This window comes from Pararge aegeria, chromosome 17 (assembly GCF_905163445.1).
Source record: "Pararge aegeria chromosome 17, ilParAegt1.1, whole genome shotgun sequence".
NCBI lineage: Eukaryota > Metazoa > Arthropoda > Insecta > Lepidoptera > Nymphalidae > Pararge > Pararge aegeria.
This window is the reverse complement of record NC_053196.1, coordinates 12552038-12579746: the sequence shown is the minus strand read 5'-3', so window position 1 is coordinate 12579746 and position 27709 is coordinate 12552038. Positions and strand designations below refer to the sequence as shown.

At 36.1% G+C, this 27709-nt stretch overlaps 2 protein-coding genes across 4 annotated transcripts in view; both read left to right on the top strand.

Moving 5' to 3' along the window:
• Positions 1 to 232: 232 nt before the first annotated feature.
• On the top strand, positions 233 to 14512 carry LOC120630792 (NADH-ubiquinone oxidoreductase 75 kDa subunit, mitochondrial). Of its 3 annotated transcripts, none has more exons than XM_039900068.1 (14): positions 233 to 308; positions 628 to 795; positions 1197 to 1528; positions 2988 to 3129; positions 3538 to 3663; positions 3958 to 4053; positions 6068 to 6241; positions 7010 to 7175; positions 7656 to 7807; positions 8756 to 8962; positions 10054 to 10228; positions 11064 to 11226; positions 12233 to 12380; positions 13856 to 14512. In XM_039900068.1, the coding sequence occupies exons 2-14, from the start codon at positions 631 to 633 to the stop codon at positions 14000 to 14002; spliced, it is 2193 nt and encodes a 730-aa protein (XP_039756002.1). In that variant the 5' UTR covers positions 233 to 308; positions 628 to 630; the 3' UTR covers positions 14003 to 14512. The 3 variants fall into 3 exon arrangements, with proteins under 3 accessions (XP_039756002.1, XP_039756003.1, XP_039756001.1); XM_039900069.1 differs by lacking the exon at positions 233 to 308 and adding an exon at positions 335 to 423; XM_039900067.1 differs by lacking the exon at positions 233 to 308 and having other exon boundaries at positions 438 to 795.
• Positions 14513 to 24561: 10049 nt separating this feature from the next.
• The window catches only part of LOC120631078 (reversion-inducing cysteine-rich protein with Kazal motifs), a 76566-nt gene continuing 73418 nt past the window's right edge, over positions 24562 to 27709 (top strand). Inside the window, exon 1 of the mRNA XM_039900501.1 lies at positions 24562 to 24780. The gene's annotated coding sequence lies outside the window, so the exon portion shown is untranslated. The remainder of the gene's footprint in view (positions 24781 to 27709) is intronic.

The window sequence follows — 27709 nt, the reverse complement described above, 5'->3', positions numbered from 1 at the left end:
TTTCTTACTATATTATTATTGAAGTTATACTTGGGGCGTTAGCTACGTTAGGGAGATAGCTATAGGTTTGACACTGTGCAGACTACCTGAAAAAAAAATGAATAATTGTAAAAATGCTAAGAGAAGAATGAATCAAAATATACGATTGAATAGGCTGTATGGTCAATGATCACTGCCTGTCCTGAAGAGGACAAATTAAAAAAAAACATTGACAGTTAATCATGACAGTGACACATGACATGCCAACTGACAGATTTTGGTCTTTTCTGTCATTCAATTTCTTCTATATCTAAAAAATATTTTTCTAAGTACGTTTTTATTAAATAGTAAAAAGAAATTTAAATTAGTGGTCTTTAGATTAGTTTCTCTGTCAGCCTGTTATTGAAATTTAATTTAATTATTTCTTTAAGCATATTTATTTAGGTTAGACATCATTACTTATGTAATAATAACAAGAGGGTTTATGCCTATAAATTTGGACTTCTCCTTCGATTTGCAGATAGCTTAGAATTTTTGTGGATAATATTGATGTCTAGATAGTAAAGTAGTATGCCAGCATAGTTAATATCGTGAAAAACAAGAGTTACAAAAGTGAGTGGAACATTGATAGTTATGTGGTCACTGCAGAGAATGCTGCGCCAGCCGCTGTCCCGGGCGCTTGCGCTATCTCCCAGTCGCCTGGCACCGCTGACGGCACGCAAGTTTGCCGACCAGGTCCAAGCTCAGCCTGATAATGTGGAGCTGTTCATTGATGACAAACCTGTGTCAGTGCCACCTGGTACCACTGTGTTGCAGGTGATCTAATAATAAAATATAAAACGGCTACATTCGATAAACAATTTCATGCTGATCATTGTATAACAGACAAATTAAAGTAAAAATATTCCAACCAACATAACTCACAAAAAATAGATATTAAGAGGATAGTTTATCTTTTTTTGACATCATACATCAAACAGATGCTTTGAAAGGAAAACATTACATTATTAGCAGTCTTGGAGTGGAATGAGTCTTTGTGGAATGGAATGTTTTTACATAACTACATTAATCTGTTAAGAAATAGTTCCTGACCATTATTAACCATGGTTTAAATAAAAACAATTGTTCCAACTTTGGTAGCCATTTATATATTGCTATAATAGATGATATAACAATGTTTTGTTTTAATAGACAGTATATCTATGTATTGTTTACAGGCAGCAGCACAAATAGGGGTTGAGATCCCTCGCTTCTGCTATCATGAGAGATTAGCAGTAGCAGGAAACTGTCGCATGTGCTTGGTTGAAGTTGAGAAGTCACCTAAGCCTATCGCAGCCTGTGCCATGCCCGTTATGAAGGGAATGAGGGTGAAAACTAACTCTGATCTCACTAGGAAAGCCAGGGAAGGTGTTATGGAGTTTCTTTTGGTCAATCACCCCTTGGATTGCCCTATTTGTGACCAGGGAGGGGAGTGTGACTTGCAAGATCAATCAATGGCGTTTGGTTCCGATAAAAGTAGATTTACTGATATTCACTTTTCAGGAAAACGGTAAGTACATCGACTTTATTCATATTAACAAGCTTATTATATATTTTAAAGTATGAAGTTATTTTTATAAATTCTTTTAGTGATCTTATATTCTTTGTAGCATTCTTTTTTTTTTTAAATCCACTACAAGCCCTTGACTGTGATCTCATCTAGTGGTAAGTGATTATGCAGTCTAGGATGCAACAGGCCTAAATGTTATAATAATTAAGTATTTAATAAGTTGCTTAAGAGATTTAAATTACAATAAAATTTAATATAGAACCTCTAAAGCAAATGTCACATCTACATTTTGAAGGCTGATTGGTGCAGTGAGCTAACAAACTAACCGAACAATCTGTTTTACTGTCTGAGTAACACTCAGATAAGTATATTACAAGTATTAATACAGTACAATATACATAATACTGTTTATAAAAATATTAATTAGTCATCTTAGTACCAATACCACTAGCTAAGCTTACTTTGGGGGTTAGATGGCGATATGTGTATTGTTGTAGTATATTTATTTATTTAAACTAATCTAGTAAACGTATATTATTCCAATAGTAGAAAGTAGCGATTAGCATAGAACTTATACAAAGTCTATTGGATTATTGCCATGTTTTGATAGCTATCTATCTTGTAATGAGGCCCGCTTCAGCGGATGCACTTCAACCCTCCAGGATCTTTTTGATAGCTAAATATACAAGTATATTATACTGAGTAGCAGAGAAATATGTAAAGTCAATAACTCAGTAATTATATTATATTTGGGTAAAAGTTTGTTATCCAGATCAGTAAGCTAACTACCCTCACTACCATACCTTCAAGTTTTCTATAGTAAAAATTACTGAGTAGTGGAAAAACCATGGCCTATAAACAGAGCAACACTATGTAGGGGATGCAAGACTCTGATATGCACGTCCTACTAAGATACGTCTTGTGTCCAACATGTTTTGCCATAAAGACGTGCAAAGTTTTTTTACAGATACAAAACTAATAAATTAGGCAATTTGTATGTTTTTAACATTAATTCATTTAGTTTCAGTTTCAACAGTAAAATTAGGTAAATGTCAACTTCTTGGTCAACTCAAAAATGTCTAATTATAAAAGTCAAATTTAGAAATGTCTATTTATTAGTCAAATTTTATTTCAAAATAATCATTAATGTTACATACGTTTTCATTGTTTAGTTTGTCAAAAATGTAATTTTTAAATTAATTAATAGGTAAATCTTTAACACTGCTTGTATGACCTCTTCCTGGCAAGCCCTGCGATTTGGTGCTCATTACATCGGCAACCACACCCTTCAGATCAAAATAAACCAATGCTGCTTAGCGGCAGAACTAAGAATGGCAGTAGCACTTCCTAGCACAAGCTCTGCCATAAAACGCTCTACTTATAGTTAAACCAATGCTTCAATAGTTGATGCCAACCAGGTTTATAGAATGGATATAATTTATTATAACTTCTATCTCAGGGCTGTAGAAGACAAAGATGTGGGTCCATTGATAAAAACTATTATGACGCGATGCATTCACTGCACACGATGCATTCGTTTTGCGTCAGAGGTCGCTGGCGTTGACGACTTCGGTACCACTGGCAGAGGCACTGATATGCAGGTATTAAAATTAAATTAATGGTTTATGTAAAGGCTACAAATTTTCATTTATTCCCAGTTGTTTTCTTGATAAAACTCTTCCCACTCTAGCAATTCTTTTCTCAGTAGTTCTGGTACTTAAAAAATATTGGGAATAGTCTTAATAATTCTGTTATTATTTTTTGAAAACACTTTATTTTTCTCCCTCTCACTCTACCTTTTTTCCTTACAGTCCTTCATCATGAATATTTTACATTTTTCTGGGAACATGATTTTTGCCCTCCACATTTAATTATGACCCTGCAAAAAATTACTGGCATAACTTTATTATGAACTAATAAAGATAGATATTCGACTTTTTTGTCAATTTTATTCCCACTTTGTGGGAAGCGAGACCAAAGTATTTTTTGATTGTATACTTAACTTGCAGGTTGGCACTTATGTGGAGAAAATGTTCCTATCTGAGTTATCTGGCAACATCATCGATTTGTGTCCAGTTGGTGCACTTACGTCCAAACCATACAGTTTCGCTGCTCGACCTTGGGAGACTAGAAGGGTGAGTTAACTTTTTTTTTCTCACCTCAATTTAGCCTTACTTTTTTTCCAATTTTTATAAGTATTTAAGGAAGAAATAGAAGGAAGATTTTGTAAACAAGAGAGTGTCAGACCTGCTTGATTAGTTTTAGTTGTAGAACAAATATTGTTAGTTTTAATTATAGTACTACAAGGCCGAGAGCTTACTGGTATTTTTTTATTCAAGCCTGTGTAAGGCCATATTAACGAGCACTTTTTGCCTTAATTTATTTATTGAAGTGTTTTAATGTAACATAATATAACAAGATATTTTCAGATTGATTCAGTAGACGTCCTTGACCCATTGGGAAGTAATATTGTTGTCGCAACACGGACCAATGAAGTGCTCCGTATCTTGCCGAGGACTAATGAAGTAAGTACAGATTTGTAGATTGCTCTGAAACCTTAAAATTTTAGTCGCATTAAATAAATATTCGTGCATAATCAGTGCTTGTCACGTTCTATATCTTTTAGCACTTTAAGTTATCGCACAACAAATTGAAAACTAAACTTTAAGACTGCGTCATTGGCGTTTGCGTTTAAATTTCAGGTCTCTTTGTTGAGTGGCCTTATTATTATTATTAAACTCTTTATTTGTATACCACAACATTAACATATTAAAAATATAACAAAAACAGAACCATCGAAAGAAGTAGTAATACAAAAGGCGGCCTTATCGCTTAATAGCGATCTCTGCCAGGCAACCTTAGAATTAGGAAAAAAAAGAAGAGGAGAATAGTCTGCTAGTGGTACAAATATTAAAATACATACATGCGAATAACTACATGCTAATACATAAACTAGTGTACACAAATAGATAAAAAGTAAATAATATAATAAATAAATAAATATAAAAATAAACTAATATATATAATAACAACACTTACATAATTAAATACTTTAACATACAATAAATGAGTAAGTATATACATACTATTAAAAGTCGTTAACAATATAATGGGCCTTAACTGCTCTTTTAAATATCGCCAGTGATTTGGATCGTCGTATGCTCAATGGAAGCGCATTCCACAATTCCACAGCTCGTACGCTAAACGAACGCTTATAAAATTTTGTCCTATGATAAGGCATACACAGCGTCAGCGCACGGCACGATCTTAAATCAGATTGCTCACCAAGAAAAGTGAACTTTTCTTTTAAATACGAGGGAGTTTTTAGATGAAATAACACACAGTACAGAAGTGAAAGTACATGCATATCCCGGCGACGACGAATAGGAAGCCACTTGAGTTTTTGTCGAAATTCGGAAACATGGTCATATTTGCGAAGGCCAAATATGAACCGAATAGCAAGATTTTGAAGACGCTCAAGTTTATTAAGCTGATCCTCGGTCAGATTAAGAAAGCTTGCATCCGCATAATCGAGAATAGATAGAAAGAGAGAATGTGCTAGCATAACTTTGGTCGGAATTGGAAGAAATGATTGCAGCCTTCGCAACGAGCTCATAGCCACAAACACTTTCTGACTCAGCTCTTTGACATGCACTGTCCATGACAATTCCCGGTCGAGGTATACACCAAGATCTTTAACAGAGTCACAAAAAGGAATAGCGATGCCATTATAAATAACAGAAGGAATGCTCAGCCAATCAACCCTCGCGATCATTCCTGAGCTACCAATAACGATAGCAGCTACCAATAACGATAGCCTTAGATAGGCCTTACTACTGTACCAGCAGAAAACTAAATAAAATATTACCTTCATCAATATACCTATAAATCTGTTGAACAAGGCAATACTTAAAAATTAAGCATTGTTGGTTTGCCTTACTTAGGAATACTTGTACAAGCGGAAAACCTTAGCTTTCCCAAATAAAATATTACCTTCATCAATATACCTATAAATCTGTTGAACAAGGCAGACAGACGCTCCCTGACGGATATAATAGATACAAAGCACGGGAACAAGGAATAGAAAAAGTTCACCCTCGTTTATGATTACACATATATTATTTTAATATTATTTCCACTTTTGCGACAAATATTATTATTATTTGTATACCACATCATCATATACAAACACAAAATGAAAACATAAACATTAAGAAAGAAGTAGAATATAAGAGGCGGCCTTATCGATTAAAAGCGATCTCTGCCAGGCAACCTTTGAATTTTGAAAAAAGAATAGGGTACAATGCTCTGAGCGTTGATAAAGCTGTTGGAGAAGATACATTTATATCCTTTCCCCGGGGAATTAATTGCCTCCTGGCCATGATAGCCATGCAGCAGAGAGTAACTGGACCAACCCGGAATTGGAAATCTTAACCTTATGTTCGAACATAGAATGCCTCCATTAATGAAAATACTGAATTTGTCTATGAATATTTTTGGTTTGTATAAGCTGATGATTGATTTGTTTCATCTGATCAGGAGATCAACGAGGAGTGGTTATCAGATAAGTCTCGCTTCGCCTGCGATGGGTTGAAGAGACAGCGACTGGTGACTCCGATGATAGCCGACAGTCGCGGTAACCTAACTCCTGTAGAATGGGAGGAGGCGATTGTAGCAGCCGCGAGGGCTTTGCGAGACTGCCCACCTAACAAGGTAATGGCCATTATCTTGTTTAATTGATAAAGTATTATTTTTGTAATTTCTTTAGTTAGCGTCATAGTTGTTATAAAAATCATTCACATAGGTAAAAGGGCTTAATCAGACATTATATCCAGGACACCAATAAAGTAAAGAACGTAAATTTGGGATGTCGTTCCCGGATGTACGCACATGTGAAAATTCTTAAACCGCTGAACTATTCTGGACTGCAAAGAATATAGCAAAGCATAAAAAAGCTGGGCAAAGTTTGTTGGACAGATGGCTTTTGAATTCCCAAGGTAACCGGAAAAACCCGGTTAAGTGAGTCGCAGAGAGTCTAATATCTTTGTTGAATTCTCGATCGCATTTGTGTACCTTATTGATTTGATCGTCGTCTTCGTTTCACTCGATGGCTGGCAGCATTCATCCCAATCTCTCTGTGTTCTTGTACCTATTGAGGTATCGACTGAAACTGCATTTTCTGGTACTGAGTAACTATTTGAACACCATGGGAATTAAACAGCCATCGGTCCTCTATACTATCTGCCCGCCTATTGTCACTTGTGCTTTTCGCTTTGTTCGCACTGTTCACTCTTTGTGCTCTAGGAATCCTCATTTATAATTTGATCATGTAGGGATACTTCGAGCTTGAAACTCCATCGCCAGCTCGAGTGGCCCTTATCTGGTAAACGACCAAGTTTAGTGAACTTATTGATCGATAAGGGCTTGATGTTTTTTTCGATAAATCTGCAAATCCATCTTATACTACCGTTACTTTCGAAGCTATTGGCAGTAGCCGGAGAACTAGCGGACGCAGAATCTCTGGTAGCACTCAAAGACCTCGTGAACCGACTCGGCTCAGAGAACGCTTGCACTGAACAGTACTTCCCGCTAGAAGGCGCCGGTACCGATCTGCGCTCTTCTTATGTATTGAATACGAAGATTGCAAGTGAGTGATATTTAACAGTTATTATTCAACATGTTTAGATATGTGACACATCTGTAAGGTTCTAACATTTATTTTGTATGTAATACAATCTAGTGTCTTTATGTGATAGACAAAGGCTACATGTTTCCGCACAAGGTTTTTTTGTCTTTTGGGTACGATACCAGAATGTTTGTGTAACTTTGCGCTAGGGGTCAATAAGTAAAAAATATATCCGCAAGTTTTTATAATATTTGGTTACCCGTATCATAAATTGAACAAATTACGCCATACGCATTGGCGCATTAAGTAAAGGTCAAAAGTAATACATCTTTTACTGACTTTTATCGAAATCAATATTAACGAAAAAAATTTTAATTTTGATAGCTACTGTACTTCATCGTATTTAAGAGAAAACAGAGTTTTTATGCAATTTACGTCTCTGTTATTGAAAATATCGGCGTCACATTGTTATTTTAAATGCATATCTATATTTGTTCAAAGACGTGGAAGATGCCGACTTCGTACTCCTCATCGGCACGAACGTGCGCTTTGAGGCGCCTCTTCTGAACGCGCGTATCCGCAAAGCATTCATACACAAGGAGACCGACATAGCTTCGATTGGACCTAAAGTTGACCTCACCTACGAATATATTGTACGTATTATTATTTCCCAATTTATTATTTATCATCGATCAACTAACTATTATTTCAACCTATGAAAATTAAGTCGTATCGTTAATGCGTTACGGTTGGTTTTTGTGAAATAGTTGCAGTACCTATACAATTTATGTATACCTACGATAGTGTTCGCTTGTTTCTAATTTAAATAAGCTTAAATCTAGTATTAGTTGATCGATATCTATAATGGATTAACTATAAATATATTAAACCCTTTACAGGTTTTTGTGTTTGAAGCAAATTTATAGATAATTTAGTTTTATTTTTACGTACGCCATGTTTTTAAATTAAAAGTTAAAGCAATACCAAATATCGACTACCACCCTGGCACTATGAATTTAAATAGAAGTCCCGGGTTTGATTCCTGGCAATTTGGGAATTTATAATTTCAGAATTTTCTCTGGTTTGGTCTGGCTAGTTACCACCCTACCGACAAAGAAGTGCCGCTAAGCGATTGAGTGTTCCGGTGTCGCGTAAAAATATAAGGGATATGATATACCTACCATGATCCCTAAAAGGTTAGCTCGTTACCAGTGGTGTGCACTTCATATAAGCACAAAAGCACTGCCTACCCTAAAAAATTTGTATGACTCATAAAGGAGAGGAATTTTTCCATTTCATGCCATCTTTCTTCTTTATGCATACCCTGGTCAAAAACCCTGTGCACGCCACTGCTCGTTACGATCTTATACTGCATCATCACTAACCAATGCAATTCAAAAATTCTAAATTCATTTATTTCAAGTAGGCCTAATTAATAAGCACTTATGAAACGTCAAGTCTGTTTGTAGTGACTCTACCAATGAAGGGCTAACTTGTAGTCGATTAAAAAAAAAATAGAATATTTTAGTTTTTTTTTTGCAATCTGACTATCCATTAGGTAGGTAACAAATGTTTATCAAAACTTTTATCTTTTACAATAGCATGTAGGTGACTCTGCTTCCATCGTCAAAGACTTCGCGACCGGTTCGTCTTCACACGAAGCTCTCAAGAGGCTTGAGAGCGCGAAACGTCCCGTTGTTATCATCGGAGCTGATCAACTCAAGACGCCCGAAGGCCCAGCTTTACTGGCTTACACGCAGGAACTTGCCCTACGATTACAGGACAAATTGGCTGATAAGGAATGGAAGGTGTGTGCCCAATTATTTAAAATTACAAATACCTTACTTGGAATATGTTTGTGCGATGAACATTTGTTTTTTAGTGTCTTGGTGTTTATATGTATTTTATCAGTATTTATGTATATTAAAAATAAAAAAAAATATATATACATCAGTCATCTTAGCACCCATAACACAAGCTACGCTTACTTTAGGGCTAGATGGCGGTGTGTGTATTGTCGTAGTAGATTTATTTATTTACCTAGAGGCGCTGGTGGATCTCCAAATCAGTTTTCCACTATTTATTATCGTCATCATTGTCAACTCAATACCGGCTCACTACAGGGCACGGGTCTCCTCCCACAATGAGAAGGGGTTAAGTTCTTACTCCACTACGCTGGTCCAGTCTTCACACCTTTGAGAACATTACCTAGAACTCTCAGGTATACAGGTTTCCTCACGATGTTTTCCTTCACCGTCGAAGCAAGTGATATTTTAATTGCTTAAAACGCACATTACTTAGAAAAGTTAGAGGTGCGTGCCGGGATTCGAACTCGCTCCCCCGAAAGTGAAGTCGAAGTCGAACCCGCTGGGCTAGGTGATATTTAATTTCTTAAAATGCAGAAAACTCCGAAAGCGTGAATTCGGTCCCCCTGAAAGGAAGGCCGATGGGTTAGTTTCCGTAATATCCTTTACCAACTAGAGAAGTGGCCTGCGCCTATTATTGGTAATTAATAAAGTTGATGTCGTGGATAAAGACCAAAAAGAAAGCAGGCCCCGAAATAAGACCTTGGTTGACACCCATTAAACGACACTGACTGTGAAAACCAAACTTTCTGACATAAGCAATGTAATCTGTGCCGTGTTCGCATAACAACATGCCACTAGTCGAAGATGAGAACGTTTTTATAATTTAACAGTTCACAAAACACCTTTTAATTATATTTTTTATAGCGGAAAAAAAAACCTCAGAATATGGCGAATAAAAATGAAACATTTCGTTTTATGCAATTTCTCGTCAATTATGTTACCATGCAATTGTGGCTTCCCCAGAACAGGGTTTTTATCCTTCAGCTTTAATTATTCTTAAATTGAGGTAAATATTTTCTTACCTATTAAAGGTACTGAACGTACTGCAACGAACAGCGTCACAAGTGGCTGCGTTAGACATCGGATACACACCGGGCGTGGGCAAATACCTGCAAGATGGGCCCAAGGTAGTGTTTCTACTGGGAGCCGATGCGGGAGTGGTTACGAGGGAGGCGCTACCTAAAGACTGCGTTGTTATTTACCAAGGTTTGTAATAATAAAATTAAAAAAATAAATCAAAAAAATCATATTTTTTTAGGTCTGAACCATATTTTAACAGTCTATACTAATATTATGAAACTTAAGCTTAATTTGCTATACTCCGCGAAAAGCAGGAGAATCTATATGGATTTTCTTATGTAATTTATAATTTCTTCACTCCTTATAATCCACACCAAACAGATCTTCGGCAATGTATCCTCTACGCACGTTTCGCTTCGAAACCGGAGCAACCTCAGGAGATGTTGACTTTACAATGAATTGTTAACAATTATATAGCAAATTAAGCTTAATTTTTATAATACATCATCGATTTGCGCAAAGTTACGCTTGTGTCTGTTTGTTACCTGTGCAAGGTTCACATAAAACAACAGATTACCATATCTTGCCAATATTTAGCGTATAGAAAACTTGCATCCTGGAGAAGGACACAGGGAACTTTTGATTTTCCCCGATCAAAACTCTCAAATATTTATCAGAGATGAACTTCGTTCTACGAGGAAGTTAATCTTGAAGGTGCCTGGTCACAAATCCTTCTTCTTCAAGAGATCATTTACGGTTCAGGCTATTAATATATGGAATGCCCTGCCGTTAGATATCCGTGAGGCACACTCTATTGGACCTTTAAGGAACGTCAATAGATATTGAAGTTTCTTGAAGGTCCCCATAGATTGTGCTCTGAATAGATCTAATAGTAATATATTAAAATATTCTTACGCCTTTTGTTGCCTGGAAGAAATCGCTATGTAGCGATAAGCATGAATTAATTAATTCATTCGAAGTCCCAATTTTCATCAAAACCTTTACGGTATCAATGTACCAGGGCATCATGGAGACGCGGGAGCAGCGATCGCTGACATCGTGTTACCGGGTGCTGCATACACGGAGAAGAGGGGCACTTTCGTTAACGCGGAGGGCAGAGCGCAACAGACGTTGCCCGCGGTCACTCCCCCGGGCAAGGCACGTGAAGACTGGAAGATTATCAGGTATATAGTCATTTTATTATTATTCATCATCATCACATCAACAGATAGACGTCCACTGCTGGACAGAGGTCTTTTGTAGGGAGTTCCAAATTCCACGGTTCTGTGCCGCTTGGATCCAGCGGCTACCTGCGACGCGCTTAATGTCGTCTGTCCACCTCGTTGGGGGTCGACCAATGCTGCGCTTACCAGTTCGGGGCTGCCATTCCAGCATTCCTTGGGACCCCAACGTCCATCCTTTCTCCGAACTATGTGCCCGATTGCCACTCCAGCTTCGCGACTCGTTGAGCTTTGTCGGTAACTCTGGTTCTTCTACGAATCGCCACATTACTAATTCATAGCTGTCTCCATCACCATTATTATTATTATTTATTATTTATTTCTTACAATCATAAGAAGGTATACATAGGTGATTTGATGTCCTGAAACTCCATTGAGTTTGTATGGACATTGCACAATACCCTAATGTTAAACAAAATTTTAAAATTTATGCGGGTAGGTGAACAAATACGCCGCCAGCAGGTCGAGATACCGCATCGTAGAATGCAATCCCACCGCCAGCTGACAAGCGGCGCATAGGCATATACAGGTTGCTTCCAGAATACGTTTTTAATATTCTTCCAATATCTTGAAACACTTTTTGAAAACATTTCAGTCATATTTTACTATGTGTTTTTTGGATTAGTCCCCTCCCACAAAACACAGCGTGGTGGACTAAAGGCTAAACCCTTCCCGGGTTTAGCCCTTAGTCCACCACGCTGGCTAATTGTGGATTGGTGAACTTAACACGCCTTTGAGAACATTATAGAGGCATGCAGGTTTACTCACGATGTTTTCCTTTACGGTTGGAGCAAGTGATGTTTTAATTACTTCGAACACACATCATTTAGAAAAGTTAGGCGTGCTGGGATTCGAACTCGGCCACCCGAAAATAAAGCCGATGTCCTAAAAGTGAAGTCGACCACTGATCTGCTATTATAAATAAAGTTTTTATGTTTTTTTTCTTTAGGGCGTTATCAGAAGTATGCGGGGAGAGATTGCCGTACGACACTCTGGACGATGTCCGTGATCGGCTCGGCGAAGTGAGTCCAACGCTGGTGAGCTACGGTGAAGTGCAGAACAATAACTACTTCGCGCAGGCGCGGGCGCTCGCACAGGTTAAAAAAATCTACTAAAGTTTACTTTTCTTTTTGCTTATATCTGGGCATCAGCACGTGTGAAACAGGCTTAACACTAGCGCCTCAGAGTGTCTTGTGTGAGATTTTCCACCTACGCTTACTTAGTCGTTCGCGTCATATGGTATGGAATGGAATCTAAAGAGCGTGTTTTAGTTATGCTACTGTTTTCCAGTAGATTTGCTTGCTCGACGAGTCCTTATCGAGGATGGAAATACTTGAACATTTAAGTAAAATGTATTATTATTATTATTATTAAATTCTTTATTGCACACACAAAAACAAAATACAAAGAAACACATTTACAAATAAAAAATAATAAAAAACTAATTTAGGTGTGCAAAGGCGGTCTTATCGCTAAAGCGATCTCTCCCAGACAACCTTTGGCGATAGTAGTTTTTGTAAGGAACGGGTTGGTGCGGCAATAAAAATTTCTACCTACATAAAAATATTGCAAACTAAACTACATACATGGTATTAATTCTAATACTACACATATAATTATTATATATAATATATATTGCATATAATTATTATATATAATATATGTATCTTTATTTTTGTAAATTTGCATACAATTAATTATTTAGCTCGGGCATTCTGCTAAAACGTTTGGTTTGAAGTACAGGATTTGCGACTCTAAAACATAAGTCATTAGGTCCATTTTACTTTAACAATAAAGAGATATGCGAAAAGCACTCTAATCTAGGAGCAAATCTATGTACTAAGGCATCTAGTGTAACTAGATCGCGCTCGACCGATTATGTTCTTATTGTTAATATAAATTTCAGAAAAAATGTGACTACAATCATTTGAGCATTAAAAGTAAGAATAATCTCGCAGTGCAATATGCTTCATGAAATTAGTTACGCAATTAAAGAAAATGGCATACCATTTTACAATAAACCACCAGTTTATATCTTGGAGATGTCTCTTAAAAAGGTTCAAAGTTTTTATTAACGTAAACTTATAGAAAAGTCCTATTACAAATAAATAAATAATAAATAAACAAATATATTACGACAATACAAACTTCGCCATCTAGCCCCAAAGTAAGCGTAGCTTGTGTTATGGGTACTAAGATGACTGTTGAATATTTTTATAAATAATATACATAAATACTTAGAATATACATATAAACACCCAGCCACTGAAAAACATTCATGCTCATCACACGATCATTTTTCCAGTTGTGGGAATCGAACCCACGGCCTTGGACTCAGAAAGCAGGATCGCTGCAAACTGCGCCAATCGGCCGTATTATAGTATTAAGGACTACGTCAACGATAAAATGCTTGGGTGTAAATGATTGCTTTAACTAGGTTGCTTCTTTCGTACTTCCGTAGCTTTAGTTTACGCTAGTTTGATTACTTTTACCATTACCATTTCGATCGTTGCAGTCAATGATGGTAGCGGGCTATATACAACCAGACAAACAACACGTTATTTCATTACAGAGCCTTCAAAAGCCAGTGTCCGGTAAATTGGACGTGCAGCTGAAAAAGCTTGAAGACTTCTTCATGACCGACGCCATCAGCCGCGCTTCACCAACTATGGCCAAATGCGTTCAAGCGGTCATCAAACAAAAACAATCGCCCTACTAGGTCAACTTCTAGAAAACAATACACGAATACAAAAACGTATAAGATTTCAATACAAATACTCGATTTATGAACACAAACATTTTAACCATCGATTTTTTATCATAGCTACCTAATAAACAGATATTTATCGTCAGAAATGGATATTGTATCAAATAAAATAAATGAATTTTTCGTTTTAGTTGTTTAGGTAAACTTTTCAGATTAATCATATATAACTGGATACGCAATTTCGAAAAGGGCACATGTCAATTTACAATGTTCAAACTTAGTTTGAAAAACTAATTAGCTTCTAAATTATTGTTACGTTAACATGATTTATTTATACTTAAGAGTTTGAAACATCGTCGCAAGGTTGCCTGCCTTTCGGTATTCTATAGAATATATTACGGAGAGTGTGTCCGAGAACTATTTGATCTAGTTCCCCCCTCGCCTTTTTACCATCGACCGTAAGGATCTGCATCCATACGTGGTCGATATACCGCGGACGCGTACGAAGCGCTTCGGATCTTCGTTTCTGATCCACACCGCTAGGATCTGGAATGTTCTTCCAGCTTCCATTTTCCCCAGTTCCTACAATATGAGTACCGTCAAATCAAGAGTGAATAGGCATCTTCTGGGCAAGCGCGCTCCACCTTAGGCTGCATCATCGCGTACCATCAGGTGTGATTGCAGTCAAGCGCTCGTCTATAAACATAAAAAAAAAAACGGACAGTTGGTCAATTTTTTTTATTTATTTATTTATACACTTTATTTGTACACCACAAATAGGAAATCATAAAATCAAAATCAAAAAAATCATATTTCTAGCCTATAACAGTCCACTGTTGTACTCAAGGCCTTTTCCAATGGGACGGTTTGCCTATAATCACCACGCTGGATAGACGGTGACATTCAACAAGACAAGTCCTTTCTCCGTTATATTCCCTTTTTACATAAATATCTGATGTTAATTGATATTCTTTTTACTTATTTAGATGTTTTTAATATACTAGCTGACCCGTGCAGATTCAAAATAGGTTATTACTGGAAAACACAAATAAAATGACATTATCTAAAAATGAATCCTAGCTAGATCGATTTATCGCCCACGAAACCTTCTGTATACTAAATTTCATGAAAATCGTTAGAGCCGATTCCGAGTTTTTAATTATATATATACAAGAATTGCTTGTTTAAAGATACATGTATTTGGCAAAAGCTGATATTTGCCCTTTTCGAAGTTGGATGTTCTATTTTTATTAACAATGTTAATCTTCAAATGTAAAACTAGCTCCACCTTTATTTCAAGTATTCGTGTTTAATATTAAGCGTTCGTTTATATTATGCTTATAAATATTTTTGTTTAATATACAAATTTGAATATTTAAACAGAAATATTTGTAATTTTAGATATTTTTTAAATCTAAACTTTTTGCCTTTCTGCAATCATTTTTACGATGTGAATACTTCAGATATGCACTAGGTACGGTCGCGCGTACATTCCTAATCTATTACTTATTTAAATCTTATATAAACATTAATGCGTTCGACTGTACACTAGTTGTCACAATCAAGTTTTTCATTCTGTATTCAAATCAAGGTGATTTTGCTTTTAACTAGACTTTGATAGATAATTAACGGAAAATGGGATTTTATTGCCTTGGAAGTAGTAACAGAAAACTATTCCTATCAGTTGATGATGATTATTTGTGATTGATTCACGAAGAAGACTATACGGAAACATGGACAGTGAACATTGAAGCTTATAATAAGGCTGTTATGGTTAAAACATAAACTTCTACACAAACGCCAGCGATATGTCATTAACGATGTAAAAAAAACTGACATTACTGAGTGTGAGAGAAAAGGATAGAGATAATAACTGCTACTTCTGTCTCACGCGAATTACGTATAAGTTTTACCTTAGTGCCCGTAGACCAAAATCTACGAACTGTACGTTGCTGCCAGTGTTTCGGAGCAAAGAGTGGCTAGTGAAGAAGAGAAACGTGGTCGCTAACGTATGGGTCTCAGTCACTCATCGTACGATGGAAAGAGCTATGCTCCGAGTATCTCTGCGTGAGCAAATCAGTAGAAAGGAGATACGTAGAAGATCCAGAGTTACCGACCCAACGTGTTGTCAGTGATGGCTAACTATGGGGTCAGTCACTCAGCGGGTGATGGAGAGACCTCCAAGTATCTCTGCGTGATCAAATCAGTAATACGTAGAAGAACCATAGTTACCGACAAAGCTTTACTAGTCGTTTAGCTGAAGTGGCAATGAGCACATAGCTCGGAGAATCAATGGATGTTAGGGTCCCAACGTGTTGGAATGGCGACTGGTAAACGCAGCGTTGGTAGATCCCCGACGAGTTGGACAGATGACATCAAACGAGTCGTAGAGAGCCGCTGGGCTCAAGCGGCACAAGACCATGGTATTTGGAACTCCCTACTAAAGATCTATTTCTAGCAGTGGACGTCCATTGGTTGACCTTATGACAACTATGTTGAATAATCTGTAAAGTTATTTGAGTCGAAGTTACATTCAAAAGCAAAATTGCCCAAGTTGACTGTTATTTATTGTAAGCCTAGCAATTTTATCCGCTATTCTAATTTAATCAAATATTTAAAAAAAAAAAAACTATAATCAGTAGAATCATTGGAATGTAATTGCCTCGTATTCGACGAAGAAATAAGGATGTAAGGACAGGTATTGTAAATAAGTGATTAGTATAAAATAAAATGTAGTATAATGATTGTCGAAAAGTGCCTTTTATTTTTACACACAAAAACTATTTTTAAAATAGTTAATTAATAAATAAGTTAATGATAGTTAGAAACTGGAAGTGATTTTGGATCCAACAGTTTAATCTTCGTATGCAACTATGCGTAATTAGCCATTTTAACTTTCGTGCTGTCACACCCATACACACACGACAACTCTCCTATAAAAAAATAGCACTGTATTTATTTAAACAACTTTATTGCATAATAAAGGAAACACACACAGGAACACTTAGTTGTTAAAATTACCTTCATAACTTAACAGTTGCATAAATAATTACCTTCTTATCTTATATATTAAACTTATCGAATTAGGTTTCTAACAAAAGTGGCCTGTACGTGACCTTTGAACATTGATGGAACTCCGGTTCGGTTCGGTTTTCTTCTTGTTGAGAAAACTATGTGATGAAAACAACCCCATCAAAACCTCCTGCTGCAATGCCGGTTTTGCTGGTTTAAGCCATGATCACAGTGCCCCTTTGTAGCCTATGATCATCACCTGCAGCCTAGAAATGACCTGGGCACAGATGTCCTGTCTCAAAGAGATGGTTTGAGACCCATGTTGTTCCCATTTTGGCTGCCGGGATTTAAACGTTATGTCATGCTATACCTAAGCGATAATGACTGGGGTCGACAGCTTAACGTGTTCTATGCACGAAGGTGCATTAAGCAGATGGCCCACTTGTTTAGTGGAAAACTATCGCTTGTAAACAGAACAACACTTCGCAGGGCACGCGAGGAACACGTCCAACAAAGTTCTGCCTTGAGACCATCAAACTGAGGCGTAGGTGTTTAGCCTCACGTGCCTGCAATTACACCGGCAACCTCGCCTTTCAGACCAGATCACAGCAATTTAAAAAAAAAAAAAAAAATCCTCGATCGCAGGTATACAATAAAATTAATAATATTAATTTAATTCCTCATTGTTACCTCAATAATTGTCGACCATAGCAACTATTTGCAAAAATTTGGTCTTTGCCTATCTTAATAGCGTCGGCTGAGTTTTCTTGTTTCTCTTGTTGAACCATATTTTTTTTACTTTTTCTTTTAGTTTAGCATGGTCCATTATCTTTTGTTTCTTGAACTGATAGACCTGCCCCTGCGATACAAACGTATTTATTACTTTATTTACGGATAACAGGCATAATATTTCTTATGTAGGTATGTATAGTATGTCTCCGGGATTGTATGAAAAGCGGTAATTTACGCGCTGGCCACGGGACGCGCTACGCTACCTGCGACGCAATTAGCGGCTGATAGAAATGTTTGGAAATATACCAATGTGGCATTCGAGAGTCGCGACTTGTCCCGTGGTCTGCAAGTTTCGAGAGAGGTATAGGTAAGCGGATAAAGTTTTAATTGAAAACACATGATACCTCTAAAACCATCATCTGTTAAAGGTTCGGCGATAGCCCCAGCAGTGATAGACCACTGGGTAGGACTTCGACTTCACTTTCGGGGGCCGAGTTCGAATCCCAGCATGCCCCTCTAACTTTTCTAAGCTATGTGCGTTTTAAGCAATAAAAATATCAATTGCTTTAGCGGTGAAGGAAAACATCGAAAGGAAACCTGCATGCCTGAGAATTCTCCATTATGTTCTCAAAAGTGTGTGGAGTCCACCAATCCGCAGTGGGCCAGCGTGGTAAATTACGGCAGTAATTGCCCGGTAATGGGTCGATATGATGATGATGATGATGAATCAAGGTTCTAGATACGAACTTCTTGTCTACTCCCTTGTAATTCTGGTAGGTACCTACTGACTATAGCCAGGTGCAACGATAGAGCTCGCGTATATTCTATTCATGTCAAAATTATTCTATCCCCAAACGAGCTCTGTCACAAAAAGCGCTACTACTACTAGATTGATAATATTGATTACCAATTTAATAGTTTTTATTTTATTTCAAGGTTGTTGGAAACAACATAAAAATACCTAAATAGTAAATTGATTAACCTGAACTATATCTGGCCAACGTTGTATCCAATTCTGTGACTGTTCATTTAGAGATTTAATATATTCTTCCCTTTTGTGGTCAATAGTTTTGGAACAACGCTTCCTTGTTAGTTTATCCCATTCCGATTTGTGTAAAACTAAGTAAGTGCGACGACCTATAATAATCTCAAAAAATATCTCGAATTATTTTCTTGTTTTAAGTAGGTAATTGTAACCATAAATTTATTTTTTAAGACATCTATGTGGCCACGAACCATTTTGAATATGTTTAAAGCATTCGACGACCATCGACGATCCATGGCATAGCGGAGAACGCTGGTGGAATTTAAAAATCAGGAATTATAAATTCCTAGAATTCACAATTTATAAAAATTCTCCCTACCGGCTAAGACCGGCCGCACAGTGTAAGTGAGTAAGGTAACAAATAAACAAAACGAATACTCTTCAGCTTTATTATTAGTAAAAAATATAAAAATAATAAATATACTACTAAAATATACACAGCGCCATCTAGCTCAAATGTGGGCTAGATGCTAACTGGTGTTATGGTAGGTCCTTTTATGAATATAATGTACATGAAGACTTAGAAAATTAGCTTAACTTAGCTTCTGCCCGCGACTTCGTCTGCGTGGACTTCAGAATTGTTCCTAAAGCTTCGTCCGTTAACAATTTTTAATCCTACCACGGGAACTATTTGAGAGATCGGTAAAGAAAGTACATGTCCTTTTCCATAGCATAGATGACATGCATACCAAATTTCAAAGTTGTCTGCCCGCAGCTTAATAATAATAACGTTTATTTCGGATAAAATTCCATAGCTTGTAATAATTATCTTATTTACAATTTTTTTTAGTTTAGCTCGTAAACAACTTTCAAATTTCCCTCGGGAATTACTTAAGTATTTGGGATAAAAGTACCCAATGTTCTTTTCCATGCCAAAGGCTACATGCATGCCAAATTTTAGCCGTTTTTGCGAGATTAAGTGACAAACATCCACACTTTCACATTTATAATATTTTATATATATATAAGATAGACCAGACAATGAAAAACATTCATGTTCATCACACAAACATTTTCCAATTGTGGGAATTGAACCCACCGGCTAAGACTCGCTGCCAACTGTGCCAATCGGCCGACAAACAAGTATAGACGGCATATATAATATGTATACTGTATATAGATATAAGACCTTCGCTCGTACACAAACGAGCTGCTTATAATTAAATAGCGATATAGTAAATGGTGTGAAGCGAGATCGAAAAGATCCTCGGCCCGTTTCAGGCGCACCCGAACTCATCCGTCAATGTCGCGGCCCGTGGGTACTCCGTAACTTACTGTATATTTTTGCATAAAAATACATTTTACTATGCTGAAGCGGTTGGGGAAGATAAATAGTCCAATATGTTACAATTTTGAGATAAAAACTGAATTAAATTACAATTTTCTTTTTACTCTTTTCTTTGTGTTTTTATAAACGTTCCATGCATTGGAAGGGAATATTTTAATGGTAGTGACTGATGATGACATTATATAGGTGGTTGTAGATGCAATAACGGTGCACCACCAAGTGGAGTTTGTTTGTTTTGGACATCACATGCCTTTGAGAAAATTACTCAGGCATACAGGGTCCTTTCGCAAGCAAGTAAGCAAGCTTGTGCTATTAAATTGCTAAAAAGTCCCAAAAATTAAAAGGTGTGTGCAAACTTGTGGGCATGATTGATATCAATACTTAGGTATCCAAATATGGTGATAGTATTGTCTGTGTAGCACACTACGTAGACTGCCGAGTCGTAGACGTAGACACTAAGATGAACATCTGATTTAGATAATTATTTTCAAAAGATAAGTGGTGCTGTCGTCAAGATCTAGATTTATTTAAACTAGCGGAACTTCGCGACTTCGTTCGCGTATGAGTCAATCGAGAAGCTAGAATAGATCTGATGCTAACATCATAATCATCGTGGCTAGCTATGTATCTACTATTATTTTACGTGGTATAAGAGAGTTAGTAAGTGTCATTATTACAGTTGATACATACATACATCCATCCTCACAAACTTTCGCATTTATAATATTAGTAGGATTAATATTATAGGTTGTCCCATACGCCTTGCGACTTGCTGTTAGTTGCGAAGAGTTATGTCCTTTATCTCTCTCTCTCTCTTTTTCAGATATGCATATAAATTAGAAAATACATGGTTGATAGTATACACTTTCAAATAAAAAACGAATTATTAAAATCGGTTCGAGTTTAACGGAGGTATGAAGTAAAATTTATAATTTTTTTTATCACAGTTTCCGGAGGAATCTTGTTGTTTGTCGGTATAAAAAGTATCCTATATGTTGACTCGGAATATCAGCTTCCACTATACCGAATTTTATTTAAATCCGTTCAGTAGTTTTCACGTGATGCCCGGACAGACAGACAGACAGACAAAAATTAAATAAAAATCTGTTTTGGACTCAGTATCGATTATAAAGGATCCCCCGGTAAACAAATTCAAAATATATTAAATGTACAGAAATCTTCCAGTTACAGTTTTTAGCTCTCCTTTTCACTATTACACTTTTATTGGCTTTGAAGTGTGTCCATATGATCTGAACGAAGTGTTCCCCACGGAAGCACTTGACGAATCAGCAGGTAGCTGACCCTCACTAATAAGCTGATTCTAAGACCAAGGTTTATTCTTTCTAATGGTTGTAGATATAGGATAAAACATATCATGAATCCGTGGCTTTATCAAGGCATACAAATACAAGTTTGTAAACTTTTGATTTATTTTGATATGATATGAAAAAAATTCTGTCTCTTAATAATGATATTATGATTTAGATGCTCGATAGCAGAACTCACCACTCAATCCAATACAGATTAATTGACGAGAAGCAAGGGTAGCGAAATTTAGGAACCTATACAAAGATTTGTTCCACAAATTACCTATATGTTTTCTAATATTGGGTATATAATTTGCGTCTCCAACGTCTTTGAGGAATTACTGTATTAAATAAAAATATAGTTCAGTTATTAGTTAATAAACATACTCATAGTTTATGTTAATCCTTTTGACGTGACAACGTCTTATAAATTGGTTTGCCGCGTGACACTTCAAGAAACTGCGTTACGCTCCGCTCACGTTATGCGCTCACAATGAGAGCGAGTGAGAGGCACGCGTCCCTTCCACTCGGGCATGGTTAGCCCGCCTAAGAGCCTAAGAGAGAGACAGACATAAAAAGTGAAAGGCACGCGTCCCTTTGTAGTAAACGCTGTTTCATTGTACGCAAATGTATTGCAAGTTATTGTATGTATATTTGTATATAAATACGTATGTATGTGTAAAGGTAAAAATAAATTTTTTTTAATATGAAATTCAGTGCGAGATTCTTTGTATAAATTAATGTTTTAAATATAATTCTTTGTATAAATAAATGTTTTAAATTGTTACTATTATTTCATCCTTCTTCCTACTATACGAATGAATATTCACATTAAAATTATTTTACCACTCAAAGTCGTTGTCACGTAAAACTTTCGCCCGTATACCGACTTTACAGGCAACCAATTTTTTTATACATGGTAATATTAGGAACAGATCACATAGACTAATAATTAACTATCACTGATCACCGACCTATTTTTGTACCTTTAAAGACAAGGCGAAGACAATTACAGAAATTGGTGCCCTGATCAGTTTTCATATTTGCCGTATATTTTCAACTTGGCGTCGAACATTTTTTACCGCCATTACAGTGTCGCAAAGGAGACGTATTTTAACTTAAATCCGCTATCAATTACATCAAACTGAACGCGCACCAAGAACCGATACGAACTTTTTCGACGTAAAGTGAAATTTATAGTTTTTTGACTTCCAGCTTCCAGCTTCCGCAGACTGCTGCCTTGGTTCGCTATAAATAGTTGCTGATAACTGAAATTGAGAATTATGTGTGTATGCCGCAGTCAAGCTCCGAAACGTCGTTCTATCCAGATTTACTTAGGCAATATTCCTCGAGAGTAAAGTTGAGAAGGTTAAGCGAAGAAGGCACTACTGAGCGAACTAACTGAGTTTGACCAGTCAATCCGATGATTTCTGGCCGGGTTGGGTTGGAGCGACTATATCCTTAATTTCAATAGTTTGCTGTTAGAACGAAAAATTCAAAAACGATTTCATAATTTGTAACTTCTTCTACCTTTAAGTATAGATTGGCGGCCGATTGGCGCGGTAGGCAGCCGTTTTTTGAGTTATAGGCTTCGGGTTTGATTTCCACAATTTAAAAATGGCGCAGTGGGCAGCAACCCTGCTTTCTGAGTCAAGGCCGTGGGTTCGAATCCCACAACTGGATAAAGTTTGTGAATATTTTTCAGTATCTGGGTGTTGATATGTAAATTCTAAGTATATTATTCATAAAAATATTCAACAGTCATCTTAGTTCCCATAACACAAGCTACGCTTACTTTGGGGCTAGATGGCGATGTGTCTATTGTCGTAGTACCTACATATATTTATTGATATATTTATATTTATTATTAATATAAACTATTCAGCTTCATTTTTGTGCCTTTTGGAGTAGAGACTTTGGGACCGTGGGGTCCGGAGGCACGAGATCTTTTCAAAGAACTATCGAAAAGGGTTATCGAGTCTACCGGTGATCCTAGAGCGGGCAGTTACCTTGGTCAACGAATTAGTTTGACCATCCAAATAAATGCTGCCAGCATCTTAGGAACTGTGCCTCGCTGCGGTGGTCTCGAAGACGTTTTAGATTTTATTTAGTTTTAAATAATTTATTTTAGGTTATAATTATAAAACAAATATTTTAAAGAATAAATAAATGCTAATTAATATTAATGAAAATTTTCAAAAATTCAAAAATAGTATCGTATTATATTTATGTATTCAATTGTACTTAAATCCAAAATTTGGTATTTGTCTAAGGCAGGACTTCCCAACGTAGGCGTAGAGAGATCTTGAGGATGAAGTGTTCTTTTTACTCTTTTCTTTGTGCTTTTATGAACAATCCATGCATTGGAAGGGAATGTTATAAAGGTACTGATGATGACATTATATAGATGGTTGTAGATGCAGTTATGGTGCAACACGCAAATGCGGTTTAATAGATGTCACATGCCTTCGATAACATTATGAAGGACTCTCAGTAGTATTTTATTGCTTAAAACGCACTTAACTCCTAAACATGTAGCATATTACGTAAACTGCCCAAGACGTGAGATGACGTGATAGACGTTAAAAGAGAACATCGGAGCATAAATAAAGCAGTGAAGTGTCGGGAGAACTTCTCAACCTTTAACGTCCCAGCAGCAATATTTTGTAGAAGGTTATGAGGAATTCACATTTCGCTATAATGACTTAGATATCATTACAAAACTACAGAAAAAATAAAAACCGATCTAGTTAAACAACTAAGAAGCATATAGGAGTGAGTATACAGCTTCTCTGCATTATTAAGAAATATATTAAGAGCTATTTTACGTATGATGTAGGCCTATGGAAAAATTACCCTGAAAAGTTTCAGGTGTAAAGCCTAAGCTGTAAAGAAAAAAATATAAGGAATATATTTTTAATGAGACCACACAGGATTTCGATGCATATTATCCGCAAAGACTTTAACACTTCACTGATCGGTTACATCTGTGCTCCGTTTAAATTAAAAGTAATTTTCTTATGCAGAATTAATTAATGACTAACCAGCTCAATAGGGTTCATCAAGCGGAAGCTACAGAAAGGGACAGCAAGACACGGGCAGGCGTTTGGTAAAAAGGGATGACAGATACAGCTTGAAGTTGAATGAATTTATACCGGTCCATTTAGTAACGCGTCAATTTGGCGCGAGTAAGGTTGTGAGTGAGAACGGATAGTGCACTCCGACGTCACATAAAAAGCCCGCGAATCGCGTCGACTTTACCGAAATCGTTTAAAAACTGAATTAAAGTGTTAATTTTTAAATGCGTTTTACAAAACTTTTTTTATGAATACCTATTACAATTAAAGTTTTTTAGTGATTTGTGTTGAAGTGGTGATATTTATCAAGAAGTTTAAGAGGAATATAGGTAAATAATAATAAAGATAAGACATCCGGGGTGTGCTTTGAAGTGATATATCAGAGTGAGATGAGCTCGGCCAAAAATAGCCAAGATATTAGAAATACGGTCCGTGAATGTTTTCTTTGCTATGAGTATCTGAAATGTAGAGCAAATTGATAATAACTATAACTTCCTTATTATTAATTATACATGGCAACATTGTTAATATTGGTGTTAAGAAAAAATGTGACTGCAATAATTTAAACATTAGAAGTAAGAATAAACTTACAGTGCAATATACTAGGTTACATAAAATGCATAATTCGTTTAAAGGAAATTGCATACAATTCTACAATAAACTACCAATTGACATCTTGGAGGAAAGTTCAAAGTTTGTATTAAACGTAAGCTTTATAGAAAAGTCCTATTATAGTATAAAGGACTACGTAATCGATAAAAAAGCTTGGGTGTAAAATATTGCTCTAACCAGGTTGCTCTTCTAATAATTTAAAATGACATTGTGAGATGGTGATAACAAAAAAAAAAAAAAACACCCGGCTAAGTTTGTTGTGGGCTTCTTCTTAGACCAGGACGCGTTTGGAACCCTCGTAGCTTTAGTTATAAGTTTACGAATGTGGTTATCGCCATCATCTCACTGTGTAATTCTTATGTACGCATCAAAAGTGCCACCTATGGGCCTACTTGAATAAAGATATTTTTGACTTTGACTTTGACTTTGGTTAGTACGTAGCTATCTATCGACGTACTACAATATAGACGATAGTAGATGGTAGTATAGATAGTAGGGTAAAATTTACTATAAGTAGAGTTCGCGAGCGTTTAATTATAAATGAGCATCTCTTCTAATTTTTAGCGAGGCACATAAAGTTTTGTAACAATGCGTATTTATATAGATAGTTAGAAAGAATCTTTCAAATCCAAATTCAAATTCAAATTCATTTATTTCAAGTAGGCCTACTTTATAAGCACTTTTGAAACGTCAAGTATGTATGTTTGTAGTGACTCTACCACCGGTTCGGAAAGCAGATTCTACCGAGAAGAGCCGGCAAGAAACTCAGTAGTTGCTCTTTTCCAACATCAACATTTACAATCATTTTGCTATCTTGCGGGAGATGAGAGCGAGGCTAGCCAGCCTAAAAAATACTATACATTTGATGAATTCCTCAATGACAAGGTAGATCAGCCGATCTACCTTGTCATTGAGGAATTCATCAAATGTATAGTAATCTACAAAACTAGTTAGTATAATACATACGCGTATATACAGGGTAGCCTAGTACCTGGTTGCAAAACTTGTAGAATTATTCAAATATCTAATCAGCTATATGCTTTCGCTGCTCTTAAAAATCATTGGAGAGCTATACATTTTTAGGAAATTAAAAAGTATTGTACTAATCAAATATTATTAAAGTAACAGGCACCAAACATTTATTAGTAGGTTTTATTAGGTGGGCAATGGGCAAAATTATTGATCCATTTTTATAATATACTAGATGTTCCCTGCGGCTCCGCCCGCGTAATTTTGGGAGGCAGCGTATTGCTTCATTGTCTTCACCTATACCTATAGTCATATTTGAGATTTTTTCACAAATATTTTTTTTATTACGTAATTTTTTTTTTCAATGATAAGTATACTATGTTATTTCTAATAAATACCTCCAAGAATATGTATAAAAAGTATCATGAAGATCGGTTCAGTAGTTTTCGCGTGAAAGCGTAACAAACAAACTTAAAAAAAGAAATAAATTAAGAGCTATTTTACGTATGATGTAGGCCTATGGAAAAATTACCCTGAAAAGTTTCAGGTGTAAAGCCTAAGCTGTAAAGAAAAAAATATAAGGAATATATTTTTAATGAGACCACACAGGATTTCGATGCATATTATCCGCAAAGACTTTAACACTTCACTGATGGCCCGCACGGTTACATCTGTGCTCCGTTTAAATTAAAAGTAATTTTCTTATGCAGAATTAATTAATGACTAACCAGCTCAATAGGGTTCATCAAGCGGAAGCTACAGAAAGGGAGGGAATTTTGGGAGGCAGCGTATTGCTTCATTGTCTTCACCTATACCTATAGTCATATTTGAGATTTTTTCACAAATATTTTTTTTATTACGTATTTTTTTTTTTCAATGATAAGTATACTATGTTATTTCTAATACCTCCAAGAATATGTATAAAAAGTATCATGAAGATCGGTTCAGTAGTTTTCGCGTGAAAGCGTAACAAACAAACTTACATTCACATTTATAATATTAGTAGGGATTCCATTGTTATTTTAAAGAAGCCTAGATAAAACATAGATTTTTTTTTTTTAATTTTATCGCATTTTAGTTACGTTCCAATTAAATTAAAGGAACAGGTTTTTTAAATCAAGGATCCCTTACATATTTTTTCATTTTCAACAAACAATGAAACGGTTTCTCTTAAAAAATTTTTAGATAATAGCTTAAACTGGCTTCCTTAGAAAAAATACTATTCTACTATTTGTCTATCGGTACAAATTAAATTTACAGAGTTAGGGGTTACAAAGCATTAAAAAAAAACAACATTCTCCGTTTTTTTTATTCTACCAGTAATCCTTTGACTGCAATATCCCCAGGTGGTAAATGATGATGCAGCCTAAAATGGTAACCTAACCTGTTAGGGAGTATGGTAGTCATACCCTAATCGGTTTCTACGCGACATCGCACCGGAACACTAAATCGCTTAGCGGGATACGTCTCTAGTGCGGTAACTAGCCACGGCCAAAGCCACCCACCAGACAAAACAACAGTTTGATTATACTGTACCTATATTGAACGGGCTGCCCAAAACAAAACGGAAAGCTGACACGCACTTAACCATTGGTTCCAAAAATCGTGCAGATATCATATATCATTAAAAAAACCAACCAATATTTTTTCATTTTTTTTTTCATCATCATCCTCATC